Below are 20,918 nucleotides of genomic sequence, written 5' to 3'. Positions count from 1 at the left end.
AGGAATATCAAGTGTGGGTCTTCCCTACGGGCTCTAAACCCAAATGTGAAGACTGGCCAGGAAAGTCAGCAGGTGACATACCCCAGGTGGGGCAGAGGGTGAACTGGAGAATGTGTGCTCCTTCTAAAAGGACACCTAATGCCCAGCATCAGCTGATAGTTGTCATGCTTCCAATCAAACCCAAGGTTGTCAGATCTTAAGGTGTTTTTCTAAGAGAATCTGGAAATCTAGAATCTTACACAAATTCTTCTGATTGAATTGTTACATATTAATGGCTGATTCAGACATTTTTAAGCCTATGTGGGTCAAAACCAAACCAAACAAATCACTCAATCCTGTGATTCTCTTTTGCAACCTTTTCTCATTATATTTGTAAGTAAATAATTTTTAGAAGAAATGCACCAGGATATAAAGATCTGGTTAGAAACATTTTTATTACCAGCAGTGTCCTACATCTTTCCCACATTTGTGAGAAAGACAGCCTCTTGGAGCCAGGGTGTATACAGAGCTTTGAAATTACCACTTTCAGGCAAGATCTGTTTGAATATCCACCTTTCTTTTTTTGAACAACAATTTTTGCCTTTCCGCATGTCCATGATCTGGTGATAAGGCCCTCCTGCAAAGGCTTCCCATGGCATCCACAGATAGCAGGCTGGGGTAGGTGTTACATGGAGGTTCTTGTTCAGTAGCAAACTCTGCATCTTTCCTTCCCATCCAAGAAAGCATATGAGGGTCTAAGTAAGTGAGAATGCTAAAAATATAGGAGTGGCCTTCCACTGGCCTTAATTTTTTAAGAAGTAAATTCATCTCAAACAATATCCTACCTATCATTAGTAATGGTTCACTTGTGACACAGCTCACAGATTTCAGGACAACATGGTTAAGAGATGTTTTAAAAAATGAAAACAAATAGGATATAATTGTAAGCGTCTCAGTAGACCAGCACTCCTTATCTCTGGTATTTTCAGCCAAGGCATGGTTGGTTGGGTTGACTCCTCCAGTTCATTTACCTTTATGGTATCAGTAACAAGGGCCTTAGAAATGTCACCAGAGACACCTGCTCTTGAGGAAAGATAAAGAGATAAAAGACCATGTTCTCCAAAGCAATCAGTGAGTCTGTACCCAAACATTCTCACCTCCTTAAATGGCAACAGGGAGTCCCCACTTGAACTGCTGTTTGGATGATGTGGAGTCAAGTCCTGCCCACCAGCATAAACCGAGAAAAATAGCACTTCCATGCTGTTCTTGTTCTTTGCTCCATAGATTGATCCAGAAGATGCAGAAGCTGCGCACTAGAGCTTTCCCTGTTACCTCCTAATTTAGAATGACCTGTTTCCTTTCCACTGCATTAGAAAATGACAACTCAAGGGGCGGGAATAGAAACAGATTCAAGAAAGAGGAAAGAGACAAGGAGGTGACTGGCAATCTGATATAGTATGCCTCTTGGGGGAAAGGTGTCTGGATCTCAAAGGCAGACTATCACAAAATGAGAGCAGAAGCAAGTCTATTTTTTTTCTAGGTCACCACAGGGAACCAGTCTAACCTATTTACAGGTGGTCTCAGGGGAACTCTCTTTAAATAGCTATCTTGTCACCATCCTTTTCGTCATCTTCCATGATCACCTTGGGTCCTTCATCTCTGAGCAGTGTCACACCTGCAAAACAAAGCACCAATCTGCAATTAAGTGCCTCTAATTAAAATATTAGACAACCTTTCTGCATAGACACAGCACACAGGAGCATGGCAACCCAGAAACCCTTTAGCATCTGCAGAGCCAAGAGTTAAAGGTGCCAACTGAGTGAGGGAGTGGAATGCCTTTGGCCCGCCCAGAGGAGCTGGGACTCAATGAGGCAGCATTCTGGTGACCAGAAGCCCCTCAACCTAGGAGTCAGAGGCAACTTTTACCTCTGATTTACAGTCTGCGTTTAAGCTTACAGCACAGGAGGATGAAAACAAACAGGTTTGGGAGTCCACTTGTTGTGGACCTCTTATTCTGCTACTCCCTCAGTCTGTGTTGGGCCAATTAACACTTTCACACCTGAATTTTCCTGGATATAAAATGAGCATGCTGGTTTTGTGCCAATTGAAGGAGAAGCGCAGACAGTGTTGAGTGCAGCATCACCCTGTGAGCACCAAGTCCCTTCCCGTTCCTTTCACATTTGCTAGTTCAGTTCTTTGAAAAGAAGGGTCACTCATATGTGGAATATAAGAAAATAGTGAAAGGGACCATAAGGGAAGGGGGAAAACTGAGTGGGGAAAAATTAGAGAGGGAGACAAACCATGAGAGACTCCTAACTCTGGAAAACAAACAGAAGGGGAGGTGGGTGGCTGGGTGACGGGCACTAAGAAGGGCACAATGAGATGAGCACTGGGTATTATACTATATGTTGGCAAATTGAATTTAAATACAATGAAATAAAATAATTTAAAAAATTAAGAAAAGAATGGGTCAGTAGCATGAAACCAAAATTAAATACATTTTACTAACATCTGGGGGAAATATTGAGCTGAGGCTCTGAACATGCCATTCCTGAATGTCAGTACTGGTAGGTGATAAAGTTTACATTGTTCAGAGGAAAAGGAGAAATTTAAGAAAGTGCTGTGAGTTTTAATAAAGTTCTGTGGTTGCAATTTAAAAAGGTTGTTTTTTATTTTGAGATGATTCTTTTTATTTCTTCTTTGGGGGTTAAAATATCCTTTATTTTCTGAAATTTTAGGAGCATCAGGTGTTTTTTTTTTTTTTTTGCATCCTTACTACACAGAATTCAAAGTTGCTATCCCTATGTTGGGCTCCAATATATTTTGCTTTTTAAAAGTTTGCTGGTTGTTGAACTTTAGAAGACTGAGCACAATATTCTGGACTGATCAGCCCAGTTAAGATCATCCAAGGAGGTCTAGGTGGTTCTGCTCATCCTGTCAATTGTAAAGTAGGGTCATTATAATAAAAAGATAAAGGAAGCTATGGTTCAAGGCCAGTCCTCCATGATTTCTGTCCATCTACTTCAGCCAACCACCACTGCCTTGCATCGCCCCCACCGTCTCATAATTAGAGACCTTTCAGTTCATTAAGCATTTCATAAAGATCTAAACATGAGGGTAGAAAGCTGTGCACCACAAGAGGCCTTTCTACAACACTGGACTCCATTCAACGGCAGCAAATTAATGAAAACTATGTGTTGATCTTAATGACTATTCATTTGATTCAGTTCCTAGTTTGTTCATATGGTTTTTTTTTTTTTTAACCAATTAGCAGATATTTAATGGAGGAGAAAAACAATTTCAAGAGTCTGGTTGAAAATGAGGATTTTGCATAAATCACTTATGAAACACAGTGGGAGATATTTTCTCTTCTACCAGCTGCAAAGAGGTTTGGATTTTCATTTGGAAAGAAGGTTAGCATGGGAAGAGAACAGAGAGTTAACTATGCTAAACCCCCAAACTTACTATCCTAATTCTCTTTGATATCTTTTCACATTAAGCCAAAATTTGAGTTGATTCAAAGTAGGCAAGAGCATTTAAATTCCCAGATCCTAGTCAACTTTCTGATTATTTGGGGTATCCTTGAAACCTAGTCAGATGAGCATCTGGGTCAAAAAAAAAAAAAAAAGTCCTGGGATTTCAGGGAAGGGAAGATCCTGTTTAGCCACCAAGGTCAACCCTTCCCAAAGTAGGCTAGGCTTTCCACAGGGACATGGGAGATCTTCAAGTAGAAAGTGAACTAATATTTATATTAGTAGAATTAAGCATTATTTTTAGCATCTTACAATGAAGAATACATATGGTAGCTCATGAAAATCCTGATTTCATGGCTGTGACTGTGCAGGGTGAAGCTGAAATCGGTAGCATGTATGTCATCACTGTATTTTTACTCTTGATAGTTCAAATCATCAACTTTGTTCCTTTGAAGATGAATGAGGTTTGATAAACATGGGTAGTTTAACCCAGTCTTGATCCTCTGTTCTCCTGTGGGAAACAGACATGTCATTGAAGGAATGAGGTCTAGAGCCAGAAGTTTTGCCTTAACTTGGTGGTCATTTAACTTTGAGCAAGTCACTTAACCTGTCTGAGCTTCAGTTAATTCATCTGCGAAACTGGAGGAAAAATAAATCCTATCTCCCTCAGGGAGTGATGCTGCCAGGTAGATTTAGACCAATATTCGTTTATACTTCAAGCACACTTTTACATGAACCTCCATTAACGCACATATCACTTTGTAGGAATCATTGGGTAACATATCCATCTCCCCTACCAAATCTTGAGGTTCTTAAAGGGTATTATTCTATGATCTATCACAGGGTGTGGGGTACAGTAGGGATTTAGAAAATGTCAATTTCTACCTTTCCACTCTCTGCGTAGGAGACTTTATGGAACTTGGCTGTTTGTTAGAACCAGGTATGTTTTTAAGGCCAAAGCTGTCAGTCCCAAGTCTCTAAGGGTCAACCAATTAGACTTGCAGCAAGCTGTTTTAGGCCATGATCCCATTCAGAGCTGGTCACCTGCATTAAAGATGTATGCCTCTGATCTAAGGGAGCCGAGGCTAAGACACCACCTGTCTTGGTAAGCCACATGAGAGAGAACACTCTTCCCAGCAGAATAGAAGCGGTGTCACTTTTAAAGGACATAACAGTCCCCTTTTTACAAGTACATTATTGAGCTTTGATCTCCAAATATTCATAGCTTATGGGCCAATTATCCAGCAGGCTTTGTTTCAGTGCTTCTGGCCTCATTATTCTTTACTTTCTTTGGCTCCCTTTGCCACAGACCTTAACTAAAGACTTCTTTTTCTTTTAAGCAAGTCTAGGCTACTCAGATCTCTCTAATCACAACCCAGTACACCCTGCCGTGTAGTCACCAAGATGGGGGGCCCTGGAAAATGTGGGCCAAGTTGGGAACAAACCTTGGGTTGGCAAGGAAGCCAGAGATGACTCCTCACTGAGGAGTTGTCTGGCAGTTGCAACTTGTCAAATAAGCTCATTAACCTAGGGGAATGAAGGTAGTTAGCAAGAGATTTAGAAGAGAGAGATAATCCTTGTCCAGTCTTCAGTTGCCAAGGGCTAATGAGAGGAGATGTCTCCAGAGTGCATTTGTCTGTGAGTTCCTCTCAACACCCTTATTAGAACCAATATGAGTCTCTCTGAACATCTGCCGAAGGCTCTATCCTTATCAGCTTAACTAGCATTTCGATTACTGCCAAATCTTTAGATACTAAAAGGCTCTTCAAAAATAAAGTGCTCCAGCTAATATGCTAATAAAAGCTAGACTCATAGAACAACATCTATAATTGCAAATATAACACAGAGATTTGCTGATTCAAAGAATTCCATAATGTGATTAGAGTCCACGGATATACAGCCTCTCTCTCCAGCTCTGTGTACTTCACCCTGTTTGAGAAACATTTTTTTTTCATTCAACTGGGAAGCTGATCTCTGAAGATAGAGATATTGTGATGCAGGCAGCATCTGTTGCCAGATAAATAGAGCTCAACATTTTAGGAAGTACCCTGAATCAGTAGATTTATATAGAGAGGTAAAACATTGCAGCTAGGAAGATTCTCACCTTTAGAAATGGTTTAATTCATCTCAAGGAACATAAGGTTGAGAGGAATGGAGGGGAACTAACATTTATTGAAGACTTTCAAAAATCCAGGATCTGTACTAAGTGCTTTATGTGCTTTATTTAATTATGTTAACAATCCTGGGAGACAGATTTTTCGGTCTTCCTTACAGAGATGGATGAAATGAAGGAGGCTCTTTTGTTTGTGCAGTTGCCCAGGGTCACAAAGCTAGAATGAGCAAAACCAGAAATTAAACTTAGACCTTTCTGACTCCAAAGTCCATCTTCAATGCTGTGTGCTACGGTGACTCTCTGTCCATACATATTTTTGTTTTACTAAGTCTTCCCCTAGGAGGACTTCAATAAAAACAAATACAAGAATGGGTAAGAAACAGGGTCTCCTAATGAAGAACTTGGAACTGCAGAATTGTGATTGCCAAATAGAATATCAAATCCATGGATATTTATTGAGCATTGCTATATAGAAGGGACTGGACTAGATGTCAAGGTTAATATCAGCAACATAGAGCAACCGCAGACCAGTTCTCATGAATTCATCAAATGTAAGTCAATGTAAAGAACAGCTGTAGCTGTTCTTGGAAACAAAAGCCATAAAAGACTATGCTGGAAGAGATGACAAAGTTTGGTATTGACCTGCCCATGTCTACTACAGAGTTAGTTCAGAATAGAAAAGGATCATTTTGGACCTAGAGGAGTCTTTTAGCAGAGACTTTGAGCTGACTGTCTTGAAAGGTAACTGGAAGCAGGACAGAGGCAGAGCTTGGGGGAAACGTGTGATGGGTTGGAGGATCAGTGCAGTAGGGACGCTTGTAGCTCGCGAACAGCATGTTTGAGGCAGTTCAGATCCTGCCAGTTGGTCCTCGATCTATTTCTCCAGAGAAGTCCCTCCTCATGCTCCAGTCCTCCTTGCTTGGCTCTGCCCCACAGAAATCAGTAGCCCTTGTCTGCTGCACCTGACTGCCTATTCATGATGTCTTCTTCTGAGCCTTCTTTCCATTTTTTCTTTATTAAATAAAACAATGGGGAAACACAGTTCTATAACGACAAAATCTCATCTCCTCCCAAAGTGTCCCTTCTGGATTACCCTAGTGCTGCAAATCCCAACTATTCCACAGTATGGTGAAAAGTTGCCCACAGGTGAGACAGCCCTGGATTTAAGCCTCAGCTCTATGACATCATGGGGTTTAATCTTGAACATAATTTGGTCCATTTATCTGTCCACCTAATCATCCCATTATCAATCCATCAAGCAGCCAAGCAGCTATCCATCCATCAATGCCATCCACAGAAGACTTTAAGTGACTTACATTCTTTCAGTGTCTTTATCTATATAGGGAATTAATCGCTACTTTCTTGTGCTATTCAGCTGATTTTAAAAAATCTGTGAGACATACCAAACTCAGTACCTAATATTTAGTAGGCTCTCCATAAACATTAGTACATTTTCTTCCCTGCCACTCCTCTCCAAATATCTATATAAAAGACACACACACACACACACACACACACACACACACACACACCCCACACACACCCCACACACATACTCAGTCTTATTATACTCTAATAATGACCATATACTTCTTATTCCCTAATATCTACATAAAATTCTCAGGAATAAGACTATGTTCACATACTGGCTGCTGTAAAGCCTTGTGCACATACTTCAGCAAGATTTTTGGGTTTAATTTGACACATGTTAAGATATCTTTCATTAAGATGATACTTTCAGGATCAAAAAATATAAAATCTTGCCATTTGCAATTGTGGATGTAACTAGAAGGTATTATGCTAAGCGAAATAAGTCAGAGAAAGACAATTATCATATGATCTCACTCATATGTGGAATTTAAGAAACAAAACAGAAAATCATAGGGGAAGACAGGGAAAAATAAAACAAGATGAAATCAGACAGGGAGATAAACCATAAGAGACTCTTAATCATAAGAAATGAATTGAGGGTTGCTGGAGGGGAGGTGGTGGAGGATATGGGGTAACTAGGTGATGGATATTAAGTAGAGCATGTGATGTAATGAGCACTGGGTGTTACATAAGATCGATGAATTACTGACCTCTACCTCTGAAACTAATAATACATTATATGTTAATTAATTGAATTTAAATTTAAAAATAAACATTTTTATTATGGGAATTTTCAAAATAGAAGTACATAATAATTATTAACATTTTATCAGTTTTGTTTTACCTAGTTGTCTTTATTTTTCATTTTGTAAAGCGAATTCCCTATAACACGTCTGTATGTATCTCTAACACTAAAAGCTTTTTAAAACCATAACTAAACTGTCATTATCATATCTGACAAAATTAACAATAAATACTCAATTTCATCCGAAAAAAAGGTGATATTTTCAGAGATCATGTCTATAGTTTGTTACTAAAGTTAGCTCTCACTATTTCCGCATCTCCCTTTCTCTCCCTCTCCCTCTCTCTCTTGTTTTGAAGACTTGGTCAGTATATCCAGCCAGGTGTCTTGGGAGAATCAGCCATCAGTTGTAGGGTGCATGATCCATAGAAGGCTGGGGAAGAGGGTACCCCAGCTCTTTTCAAGGACCCACTGACATTTCTATTTCATGGCTCAGTGAATCTGACCAGTTCTGCTGAAGCATGAGTAATGCTTTGAACCTCCCCAGCTCCGAGTCAGCCCTGGGGGAGCTGCCAGTGAAGGTAAGCCTGAAAGGCAGCATAAATGCTGCTCCCCCCACAGAGCGCTTCTGTGTGACACAGATTGCTGGGCCAGGACAGAGGCCATGCCCGTGGCACCTCCAGATGGTAAGGCTCTTGACCTGTTCCCATCACCCCCTGCAAATACCTTGCACCAGCTCTTTTACCTGCTGCAAAGGGGGACACGTGCAGGGCAGGTGTGTCTTTTCTCCTTGGTTTTTTCTGGTCCAGGTCAGAGTTATGAAGAGCTGGACTCATTTTGCCCTTTGGGTGTATCTCTTGAATGTCGTAGCTTTTAATTAAATGTTCTGAAAGCACACCTGCATGGTTGGGGAACAGAGGGAGAAACAGGGTCAAATACATACATCCTAATACATAAGGTCTATGCATTCATGTTTGCACATATACCTAGTGATGGTAATCAATATATCTTTCAGACTTATTTTAAGAAAAGCTTTTTTATATTAGGAATTAGTATCTATTGAAGTGACACAAAGGGTTTTGCAGGCCTGATTTTATTTTAGCCTCACAAAGCCCCGAGGAATTTAATATTACGACCACCATCACACATCTGAGGAAAGTGAGGCAAAGAAATGTGCCCACGGTAACACAGCTCGCAGGGGTCAGAGCCAGGAAGCGAGCCCAGGTCTGTCCACCTCTGGGGTCCATCCTCCTTAGGGCAATGGATCATTTGCTGCTCTGCAAGCCACATGCTACGGTCTTCGGTGACTTGCCACCTTCTCACCTCTCTCCCATGTGAAATTTCTCTCCAACGTTTAGCAACTCTCTGCAAACAATCTCCTCAATCCAACTGTCCATGATTCACTGCCCAGGCTGAGCTCCCAGGGTCCTTCTGTAAGGACCTCGTTACAGCCTTCCTGCTCACTGCATATTTCAGCCAGTTACGTGCTTCCATTATTTCTTATAAAACTAAAAGCTCTTTCCCAGAAAGCTCAGTGTTCTCTTTGTTTTGTATCCCTCCAAGTGGGCTGTGAGTGGAGAGGACACTAAATAAATGGCCCAGAGGGAAGAAGAAAAGGAAATAAGAACAAATAAAACATTGGGGAAATGAGAGAGTCCCACATCACACACAAAGTTGTTATAGGGACACATTAGCTGTTCCCTAAACCATTTTGCTTTTCTGCTGGACACACAGCTGGGCTACCTTTTTCAGCCTCCCTTGCTGTCAGGTGAGGTTTGTGATGGAAGGAAGTGATATGTGTCACTTCCGGGCCTGCCAATCTTCCATTCTGTTCTTCCCACCATCCCCCGCCCCGCCCCTGTGCCCCTCATCCCCATGCCTGCTGGATGCTGATGCTCATGGTGACTTTGAAATCCAGGTGCTGGTGATGTCCAGATTGCCATCAGCCAGAGTCCCTGTAATTACTGTTTGGAGAAAAACCTGCCTCCTCAACTCGCACTAGTGATGACTGAAAAAAACCTTGTGTTGTGCCACTAACAATTTGGAATTCATTTGTTATAGCAGCTGACCTTATTGTAACGAAGACAGATGAAGGACTAGTACTCGTGATTTAAAAACACCCACATATTTAAGGAAAAAGTTGTAAGACCAATGTGATCTAGTGGCAATGGTTCCCCTTTACAGACATGCAAACTGACCTCATTGCCCTTTACCTGGTATAAAAGGTGGGATGTGCAGTGCTGGTGTGTCTTTCCTCCTCGGTTTTTTTTGCTCTGACTCAACATTCAGGGCAACCTGTACATTTTTCCCCTTTCTTGGCTTCTTATTGAGATCACAGTCTTTAATGAGCTGGTCTGAAAGGTCATCTGATTTTGATAGGATGCAAAGAAAAAAAAAGATAACATGAGTAAATGAACTGGTTGGTTTTCAATTACTTGCAGAAGCCATTTGGTCTGAAAAAAGAAAAATATTTATATATTTTGGCTTAGTCTATAGAGGACTTTAGTAGTGCTGCACAAATACATATAATAAAACAGAAAACTAGAATAGTCTGTAAAATTTCAAATAAAGAAAACTCAAATGGACAGATAATCAAAATGAAGAACTTTAAAATATAGTTAGGCAAGGCACAGAGTGGGTTTGAGTTAAATTTCCGATAGAACAGATTCTCTGTGCTAAACGCTCTTTCTTAATTTCCTTTGATCAAGGTTTTGTCTCTTGAAGACTCCATGGGCCAGTAGGGGACCCAGAATGCTCTTCAGTCTTGTAGTAACAAATTCTTCACCCTCCTTCATGTTTGGGGCCCGCTGGGTCATGCTGACCATGCACATTTGCCTTCAGCAGTCGTGTCTTCATTTACTTCCCCACTGCCGTTGCAATTCTCCTATTTGCTCATCCTCACTCCAGATCCTCTTGGCTTCTTACTCAGCTCTTTACCTTTCTCAGTCCCTGGAGCTTGTAAAGCTGGAATTCTACATCATGTCCATCAGATGTCAGTGTGTGTGATGAATCCAATCTGATCATTCCTCGCCCACGAAAGTATTTTCTCTGTTCCATCTGACTCCTCGATGCTTTTGCTGCTGATGTGCTTCTCTGAGCTTCTCTGTGGTTGTTCTAGACAATGACACTTCTTTGTTCTATAATGGCTTGTCTCCTGCTTTTGACAGAGCCTTCTTGGAGATTATTATATTCTTTTGATATTTTTATTCTTAATAGCCTCTGCCTCCAATAAATGCATATTGAATGGATTTAAGTGGAGTAGACTGATCTGAGTTCAGTTGATGACGTTATCACTTGGTAGTTCTGAAAACTTGGGCCTTAATTTCTAGAAACATTAATATTGCTTCAACTTTTAAAGTGGAGATAATGGGAACCCTGGGTGGCGCAGCGGTTTGGCGCCTGCCTTTGGCCCAGGGTGTGATCCTGGAGACCCGGGATCAAATCCCACGTCGGGCTCCTGGTGCATGGAGCCTGTTTCTCTCTCTCCCTCTGCCTATGTCTCTGCCTCTCTTCTCTCTCTCTCTCTCTGTGAGACTATAATAAATAAAAAAAAAATTAAAAAAAAATAAAGTGGAGATAATATTAAATCAGTGTGTGTGTGTGTGTGTGTGTGTCTGTGTGTATGACAGAGAGAGAGAGAGAGAGAGAGGACTAAATTTGTTAATGTTGGTAAAGCAGTTGTTTCATTTGATGTATTTCAGATCCTCAAAAGAATGTTCACTCTGGTCATTGCTCAGCCCCTAACCTTCTATAAGGTCCAAAGAAAAGCCCACCTTCCTGTCCCATTTCATAAGTCTTTCCCAGTCCTTTGTGTCCTTTCTCATTTTCAAGATATCCACAGGATTTTTGCTCAGGTAACACCTTTTTCTGCATATGTCTTTCTGCCTTCTTTGATGACAGATATTTTGTGTTTTATTTCCTTACAGAAATTAATAAATATCTGTTGAATGTATGCTTGAATGAATGAACTCAAACATGTTATGGGTAAGGAAATAGTCTGTTAGGGTTCAAAGAAGCCACAGAAAATGGAGTTACCTATCTTCTCTGGAAACTCACTAAGGCCTGGCTACAGTCTGGTACATCTACAACTGTGAATGGATTTTCAGAAATTAGAGATTAAATGGACCTTTCCAGCCCTTTTTCCTTCTTTTCTTCCTTCCTTCCTTCCTCCCTCCCTCCTTCCCTCTCTCCCTTCCTCCCTCCCTCCTTTCCTTCCTTCCTTCCTTCCTTCCTTCCTTCCTTCCTTCCTTCCTTCCTTCTCTTTTTTTTTAAGATTTATTTATTTTAGAGAGAGAGAGTGCATGAGTAATGAGGAGGGGCAGAGGGAGAGAATCTTCAAGCAGAATCCCTACTGAGTGAGGAGTCTGATGTGGGGCTCGATCACAGGACTCCCAAGATCATAACCTGAGCTGAAATTAAGAGTCAGATGCTTAACCAACTGAGCCACCTGGGTGTCCCTCTCTCTGTTTCTTTTTTATAAAAATATCTGGGTCAGTGTCTTTAAAATGTGGAGGTTTAAATGTGCCAAACATGTTCACTTCAGTTTTGTGGGTCTAGCTATATCCTGTGTCACTCATAATGTATTTATTCAACAAACATTGATGAAGCTCCTCCTCGATGCCGGGCCTTAAACGAGATTCTAGGACTAAAAAGACAAATGAATGGTTCTTCCTTTCAAGTTGCTAGGATCTAGTGAGCTTTATATCTGGACGGTCCTTTGTTTTATATACTCAGTATGCATGAGAAACCTACCATTAGAAATATTTAGCAACCATACATTATTATGCCTGCATCCTCCAAAGATCACAATACACAATCAAAAAATCAAATAGCACCATTCCCTTCAGCCATATCTAATAGAAATACATATTTCCTTTCACCTAAAGGATTTGAATAATTCAACCCAATCATTTCAATTTAATAAGCATCTATTGAGATCACACTATATGTAAGGTACTTAATCATATGCTTTTAAGTGTACAGATACAAAAAAAAAAGAGGTGAGGGGAAATTCCTTGAATATTGCTTATATACTAGATGATTTCATATCCTTCTAGTGTGTGGGAATGATGAACACTTTCTCTGGTTCATCAATGCTTGTGTTTTCCAGTTGTCAAATATTCATAGCACACCCTAAATACATTATCTTATTTAGTTCTCACATTAAGCCCACAAGGAAGTATACTATTATCACCAATTTGCAGATGAGGAAACTGAGATTTAGAAGGCAAGATGAAAGGCTAAAGGTCACATTACTGGCAGGTTATGGCATCAGGAGTAAGCCCAGGCTCTTGGGACTATGTTTCTTTTTTACTATTATTATTTTTCACTTAAAATTTTTTTTTATTTAAATTCAAGTTAGTTAACGTATACTGTATTATTAGTTTCAGGGCTAGAATTTAGTGATTCATTGGTTGCATAGAATACCCAGTGCTTATCACATCACATACCCTTCTTTTTTTTTTTTAAATATTTTATTTATTTATTCAAGAGAGAGAGGCAGAGAGAGAAGCAGAGAGAAGCAGGTTCCACACAGGGAGCCCGACATGGGATTTGATCCTGGGTCTCCAGGATCAGGCCCTGGGCCAAAGACAGTGCTAAACCGCTGCGCCACCCGGGCTGCCCTCACATGGCCTTTTTAATGTTCATCATCCAGTTACCCCATCCCCCTATGTTTTTCAACGCTTGACTGAAAATGAAATTTTAAAAATTTGTTGCCACGCATCACAGTTAATTTCCCCCTATATCATACTTACCACAGACATTTGTTGAATGAATTAATATCACTCAGACTGGGTGCTGCCCAGCTGTGGGATCTCTGGAAGTATAGGCTGGGTAGGGACCAGTCATGGGTCACCATTTCACCCTAAGATCCAACTCAGTGCACAGTACAGAGAGCAAGACATTTGCTTCAATTTTGACTTTTACTTTAATTGCACTTTTTCCCACTTTTGGAGAAATCTTGAACATAAACTATCTTGATGGCAAATGGGGAGAGAGGAGAGGAGGGGGGGAGTCATAACCAAGCAAGACATAAACAAAGGCTATGAATATGCAAAAGGCCCATCCATCAAAAGTCTGAGTGTCTCATTTTTAGAAATGGGTAGAGGCAGAAATGTTTCTGGTATTTTCATTACAAAGGTTATGCAAAAAGTCAGTTCTGGAAAGGAAACAGATTGACAATAAAGCAGAAAAAGGCTATTTAAAATTCTGTCTTGATAGGCAAAGAGAGATATTTGAAATATTTTATTGGCACTGCACATGGGGTTTAAGTGTGCCGGCAAATACTGGAAACAAGCTCTGCTGACACATTCCATTTATTGCCTCAAAAATGCTCTGCCTGGGACTCTGTCAGCCCCCCCCCCAAAAAGGACAATGCCTTTTCTCTCTTTTTTTAACCCTAATGAACCTCTCTCCAGTGCTTCAGCTAATATTTACAGGGCAGACCCCGCAAAGCCATGCTATTTGCCTGTCCATCTGGTGTTGGCTGCCACCAGAAGGTACAAACGATCAGGTTTCAGGGAGCCTCCCTCTGACTTGCCTGCAAACTGAATGGCAAGAGAATGACAGAGACATCTCCTTTCTGACTTCCACTACTGACATTCACCCTGGAGCATTTACCTAAGGGGTCACAGTGAGGGTCTAGCTTGTCCAGTCTGTCTTCTGAGAGCTCCAATGGCTGCATTTGCTCAGTGGACATCATCGGAGGAGGTATTTCTTCCCCAGCACTACAGGAATATAGGAACAGGACCATTAGTATGTCTTCTGTTCATTTGTTCACGTTTTAAATAAGCATATTTATTGAGCACTTACTATTGCATTCCCAATTTAATCCTATTTTTCAAATCTGCCTCTTGTACTTACCCACTAGGAACTCTAACTTAAGATTAAGTTAAAATAAACGAAACATACACATACACACAGATTTATTGGTAATCACCATGCATCAAATATTCAATATTTATCCTCTTTCAGAAACGCCGTGGGAGTTTCAGAATGAATACTTGTCAATTCTGAATTAGGAGTTAGCTGAGAATTAAAAAAAAATGTTGATTAAATCTTGTCTATATTTTCTGTTGAGTTCTGTGAAATAGGATTATTATGCCCACTTTGCAGACGAAGGAACCGAGGATCAGAAAATACAATTAATTAATGTAGTCACACAATTATTAAATAGCCAAGATCCAAGTTATTAAATAGCCTGGATCCAAATCCAGTTCTGAAGACTCATTAGACACCCAACACTCTCCAACAGTGATTCCTTTGAATCCAAATTGAACCAAGCTTCTGGCTCTCTATTGCATGTAGTATACAAGTGTATACATTACATGCTATAAAATAGCTATAAAATATAGGATATAGTATACAAATATATAATATAAAATAACTACCAGATATAGCATGTAATATATAAATGTATAATATAAAATAACTCTAATGAGCTTCCCTCTCTATCCATATTCTAGGCTGTAGAGACGTTGGTAGGAAAAACTCTAGCTCTTGAAATGGATCCTTATTATTTTCTCCCTAGAGATTTCTGACATTAGAGCAAATCTGTTTCCCCTTCTCTCATTTTTCCTAAACCACAAATCCATTGAACTTCTCAGAGCTATTAGTTGTAGTCATTGTCCAGGAGGAGTGGAAATCCAGAATGGACATGTGTCAGGTCTGAATGAGAAACGCATTAGTTGAGATTTATAGAATCCGATTCTGTTTCTTTTAGTTTATTAGTCATGTCCTATCATTATAAGAATGCTTAGAGAGGAATAAAATTAAAATGACCCAAACTGATCCTCTTTTCTTGAGATTCCTGGATCACTGGCATGTGGATGAACACAAAGGTGAGTTGTGTTAACATTTCGGGCTCTTAGACTTAGTCGTCTTCTGAAGAATAAGCCAGTTTTCTCTGGGTAGGCTGGAGGGCCTCTCCCCCTACGAGCTGGATGACTGCATAGCAAATGGAGCTATTAACAGATTACTTGAGCCCGGCTTTTAGTGTCACCCAGCAGACTGATTATACTGAGTGACTTTAGCAGAAATCAATTCTGACCATTGTTTTAGTTTTTGTATTGGGACTGCCAACTCCCCAGGACCATAAGGAAGTATTCTGTTCACCTGGGTGGCTAACCTCGGCCTGCTTGAGTGGAGAAGAAAGCTTTGGGACTCCCAGTCGGGATGACTGGGCTCAGCGCAGAGGTCTAGAGGCAAAGTTACAGTCTCAAGTAGGGCCTGTGCACCTACTTAACCGATCTTCCACCTTTTTGGGTAGAAAGTCATGGGCTCTGTCATTGACTTGATGCTGTAAATCACTCCATGGAGGACCTAGTCAAGAAATACTCATTCTCCAGAAGGAGAACTGAAGCTCAAAGAGATTGAAGTGACCTACTATTAGTTGCACACGTAGAGTCAGTGTGATCATTTGAACCCAGGCCTCCTGCCTTCTGCTTTAGGTCCTGCCTGGCAATGGGCCCCCTCTCCTTTCCTCTAACAGCAGTAAGCTGTTCTTTGTACTTGGATCATATGGGCTGCTCCTGTGCTCAATCGCGGGTTATTTAATTTGAATCTAAGCTTTCGGATTCCAATGGATCTAGATAAAATCTCAGCTCTCTAACTAAAAAGCTGTGTGACTTTGATGAAGTAACTACATTGTCATGGTGGAGTGAGGTAATTGGAGCCAAAGTATGATATAATCATATTTGCCCTTTCTGCCTACAAGCTATAGCTGTTATGATAGAATGAGCAAAGGCTAGCATCTTTGTGGTGCACCCACAGATGGACACCCAGGAATGTAGGTCCCTGTCTGTCCCCCTATCCCATTCTTACCTTCCCTTTTCTTATCTGTAACATAATAGTATGTACCTGACAGAGTTACCATAAAGGTTAAACAGAACAGCTCCCTTCTTCACACGTTGCAGGTACTGAGTACATGGCAGTCATTGTTCTGTAACATTAGTGTTACCATAACATGTGACTTAGCGAATGAAGACCTGCTTGTATAACCAAAAAGTACCAAAAAAAAAAATCAAATCTTTCATTTTCATCCAGATGCTGAGCCACAGGAGGGCCAGGCTTCATCTGAACAAAACGGCTTTCAGAGCCCTGGACTTGAGAGAGGGAAGCCTGCCCTTGGCAAGTGAATTGTGCAAGTGTGGAAGTCCCTGGACAAGGCCAGGAGACGTGCTTCTTTCCCAAGATAGCCCCTTAGTGTCCACGGTGGGGAAACAACACTATTTTCAACCAGTGTGACTGCAAGAATGCTGGTGATGGGCTGGCAAGCCTCCGTTGGCTACAGGGCTGAGAGATGGTTTGCAGATTTGGGATTTTTATAGCATAAAAATACCCTGTGCTGGCGGGGTCACGTTTTGCCCAGGGGATTAAAAGATACTTATATCGTAGATGATGTCACTAAGGTCTCCTGGGCAGAAAAGCTGCACACAAAGAAAGGAACAAATACTCTAGGAGAGAGAGGTCTGGTTTAGCATCCATCACCTTATTAGTAACTGTCCTCTTACCTGCGTGTTGAATGTTAGTATAAGATAATTGGGTCTCCCTATCCCCTCTCCATTCCTCTCCTCAGTAAGACGAGGTGCTCTTTAAGAGTGAGCCACTGTAAGACACCAGCCAGTCATTCTTGAGCTAAGAAGTGGAATATTTCCACCTATAATTCCTGACCTTATCCATGCTTTCTTTTCCTTAATTCAGCCTCCCCACCCCAAGCCCTGGCCAGGGGACCCTGACCTCCCTTGTCGTGCTGCCCTGGAAGTTTTCATCATCTCCCTGAGCAACTTGCTGTAATTTGGAAACTTCTGAAGCTCGAGCTCTTTCTTTCGTACCCAAAGACCTGGTCCCTTGGGTCTTCAGATTCCAGACAGGGGGCTGGGGACTGTCAAGGTGCCTAGTGGGTATTACATAAACTGTTCTCTCCTGCAAAGGTTTGTGACCCTTTAACATTCATTCTCTTGCTGTTTCCTGGGTGTTCAGTGTAGTCTCTGAATTTTAACACTCACACAGTGATGGTTTGGATGATATCGGGCTGCCTACCCTCACCTGAGAAGCCTGGAGCCACAGGAGCCGTGGAAATCGGGACATTTGTCCTCCGTGACACCCTTCAGAGGGGACGCAGGAATCACCACAATCGCACGCACTACTTCCATAGCAAAAATCTGAACGCTTGCACCAAATGATGTGATTAAAGACCACACCAAGATTCATCTCCTCTCAGCTTAGGTCTTGCTACCGAACAAATTTATGTTGAACTTAACCACAACAACAAACTTCTGGTTTTCAGAATTTTTTTAGATTTCTCCATTAGAGAGTAAAGGCTGGTGGATCTGTACTAACTTTCTCAATGTTTGAGAGCATGAGGGTGGCTTGGGGTAGCACGTACAAGAAGGAAACCAACGATGTGGTTTCAGGGGTCTGAGGTTTTCAGGAGCCTGATACTAAACTCTGGCAATTTCCTCTTGCTAAATTTTACTTTTCACAAGGGACAAGTCTTTTCCCCCCCCACAGAGAGACACTTGCAAATGCAAATACCACTGAGGGAGGAGATCTATTAACTGACATCACACAGTACACAAGGTCAGCTGTGCATTTAATGATAAGAGTCACTTTCTCTTTTGAGAACAGGAACTGGGAGATCAGGGGCCTGGGAAGGACCTCCACCACTTTGTCGAAGGACAGACCAGCCAAGGCAGGCTGCTGAAGACGAGGGGGGAGCCGCCTCCACCAGCGCAGCGCCAGCTCCTCCTTTGGGGAGTTATACCAGTTCCTCAGCTAAATAACATTGGTCAGTTCAGTCTGAGCTCAGAAGTGGGTCTGGCCACTTTGTCCTTTCTCTTAATACCCAGTAGGATTCTTGGTTGGATGTTAGAACATGAAGTTTAACTCAAGGTCACTGACTGCAAGCATTTGGTGCAATATGGGGTGGAAAAAGCAAATGTTTGGTTACTTGCACCACTCCCTTGCTGAGCGAACGTGGGAAAGTGGTAAGTCCTCCTGGAAACTTAGTTTCCACATCTGTAAAATGGGCTGATGGTGGCTCTTCTCCAGGATTGAAAGTATTCACGACACAGCGTGTGTAAAGCTTCCAACCCAGATTGCTGCGCATGCTGGCACTTGAAGAAGTGTAGGTTGCTTTGTTTGTTTTCGCTGCCCTCCCCTTGGGTTTAAAAGTGTATATCTCAACTGAGCCACTGGAACCAGCTCCTTGCCCCATCTCTGGCTTTCTCTGAAGCTAATAATGAGATTAGAGTGATCCAAGTTACAAGCCAAGGGCAGGACACCCCTTTCCAAGTCTGGGGAACATGGTGCTACTGACTCTCAGGTGCGAGCTGACACTTCGCCTAGTCACGATGAAATTCTAAAAAACTCTAAAGAATTTCCCCAAAGTAATCATCTCTGGATTTACTTGATGGAATAAAAAGTGAGAAGGTTATGTCCACAGCTCAATGTGGCATCTGATTATGTAAAATTCATATCCTTTGTCACATCTCTTTCTAACTAGAGGATTTAATTCAGGTCAAAAAGTATTACGTGTAAAATCAAGTTTGTTCATTAAAAGACTAAATTTGCAGTATTCCTCGAGGAGTGACTCTTACTTGAAGTAGGGCACGGAAAGGTTTCTTTGGTAAGCCCACTCTCCCCAGCCTTAGAAGGTAAGCCTCCCACACTGTGCGGATATGCGGATACACCACCGTTCTTCTCGAAATTTAGTAACCTAATTTTTTTCGAGAGCTGTGATTTTCACAAAATCCGGGACTCTACTTCCCTTAGAAAACATGTCTTGAAGGTGACGACTTTTCCTGCTCCCCACCTAGCCCCAGTTTAGCCTGGCTCCACAAAACACACCCCTGCCCCGGCACCCTCTACCCTCCCCTTGCTTCACCAGCGGCAGACCTTTTTGTCCCAGCAACCATAGAGAAGCTGTAACTTATTGGAAATTTGCTTTTCTTGCCACAAAAGTTTTTGGAGTAAAAATCTGAAGCACTTACCAGTCAGTGCAGGTGCCGGGATAAGGCGAGAGATGGGGAGGGCAAGCCTCCTCCCTGAAGCTGGGCCGGCTTCTCTGCAGCAGTGGCTGCTGCCGGGCTCCAGCTCCTCTTATCAAGGGACCAGCTGCCTCTGTTGCCATGGGGATGCTCCGTTTCACAGGCGCCAGGGCAAGGGGGATGGAGAGGGAAGGAGGACTGATCTAGCTGCTGCTCCCGACTGCAATAATTGTCTATTTCGAAAACACAATACAGAATTGTGCTTTGAGTACCTCGTGTGCAAGGCTGAAGAGATCAGACAAGCCAGCTCGACCCTTCAATCCCTGAAACAACCCTATGCAGTAGGGTTTTTTTTTTTTGTTGTTGTTGTTGTTTTTTGGCCTGACTGCAAATAGGGAAGGTGAGGCACAGATTACGTGACTTGCCCAAAAGACACCACAGCTAATTTTAACCCTCAAATCTACTGGAGATTAAATTCAAAACACTTTCACTCACCACCTGGGCCTCTCAGAGTGGTATCAGGGTGAGAAGAATAGCAATCACTGGCATTTACTCGAGGCTTCCCATGTGCGAGGCACCCTTCTTTACACCTACTGACTCATCTCATCTTCGTAGCACTCTTGCCAGAGAAGAGGCCGTCATCATCCGCATTTCACTGGTGGGGGGCCGACTTGATAAATCATCTGCGTAAGACCTCACTGTTAGAAAGTGGTAAGGCTAGAGTTTGAACTGGGCAATCGGAGGTAGAGGCCATGCTCTTAACCAATTGGCAGTACGGCTGGCCAAAAAGAGCATTTTGGAGAGAACAGCCCAGAGAGAAGAAAGCAGCATCACTATCTAGGTTGGGGTGTGGAGGCCAGGAAAAAGTTGTTCCTTCAGAGGAATGAAATCAAATGTTTTAATATGAGGAATTCACTCCAGGATGCTGAAGCCAGGCTGTGAGTGTGCTGTGGTGTCATACGGAGAGGCAGACTCTGTGTTTGGGGCAAGTTCACTGGAGGAAATGTCCTATGCTGATCAGAGGAGCAGTTTAGAATCAGTGATCTGGGCATGAAGAGCAGGAAGGTTAGTGTAGGGGATGAAGTAGGGATCCGCTGGAGGGGCTTAAGACCCCTGAGGGCAGCCAGAAGATCACGGGCCAATGACACCCAACAGCTAGTACTCACAGAAGAGGTATGAGTGCAATCCATGCATGCGGGTTCCTCACCTTCCAAAGGCTGCATGCAGGGCAGATGTTGAGAAGTCCCTCA

The 20,918-nt window shown here is 42.0% G+C and overlaps 1 protein-coding gene across 1 annotated transcript; it reads right to left on the bottom strand.

The window, feature by feature from the left end:
- Window positions 1–447: 447 nt before the first annotated feature.
- PPP1R17 (protein phosphatase 1 regulatory subunit 17) lies at window positions 448–19,734 on the bottom strand. The gene is made up of 5 exons (XM_055314806.1): window positions 19,672–19,734; window positions 14,300–14,406; window positions 9,892–10,044; window positions 8,424–8,576; window positions 448–1,654 (listed from the first exon to the last, which is right to left on the bottom strand). The coding sequence occupies exons 2-5, from the start codon at window positions 14,379–14,381 to the stop codon at window positions 1,575–1,577; spliced, it is 468 nt and encodes a 155-aa protein (XP_055170781.1). The 5' UTR covers window positions 14,382–14,406; window positions 19,672–19,734; the 3' UTR covers window positions 448–1,574.
- Between the last annotated feature and the right edge of the window lie 1,184 nt (window positions 19,735–20,918).

The sequence above is a fragment of the Nyctereutes procyonoides genome, unplaced genomic scaffold (assembly GCF_905146905.1).
Source record: "Nyctereutes procyonoides isolate TBG_1078 unplaced genomic scaffold, NYPRO_anot_genome, whole genome shotgun sequence".
Taxonomy (NCBI): domain Eukaryota; kingdom Metazoa; phylum Chordata; class Mammalia; order Carnivora; family Canidae; genus Nyctereutes; species Nyctereutes procyonoides.
Note: the sequence above shows the minus strand (reverse complement) of the source record. Positions and strands in the feature narration are given on the sequence as shown.

What these genes read in the sequence shown, in the direction of transcription:
- PPP1R17 (XM_055314806.1), bottom strand. Translation starts at nt 14,381, where the DNA reads ATGATGTCCACTGAGCAAATGCAGCCATTGGAGCTCTCAGAAGACAGA. An exon ending in CATCCCACCTTTTATACCAG is followed by an intron (nt 8,577 to 9,891) that starts GTAAAGGGCAAT and finishes CCAACCATGCAG; the next exon opens with GTGTGCTTTCAGAACATTTA. An exon ending in CGTGTCCCCCTTTGCAGCAG is followed by an intron (nt 1,655 to 8,423) that starts GTAAAAGAGCTG and finishes TTTGTTTTGCAG; the next exon opens with GTGTGACACTGCTCAGAGAT.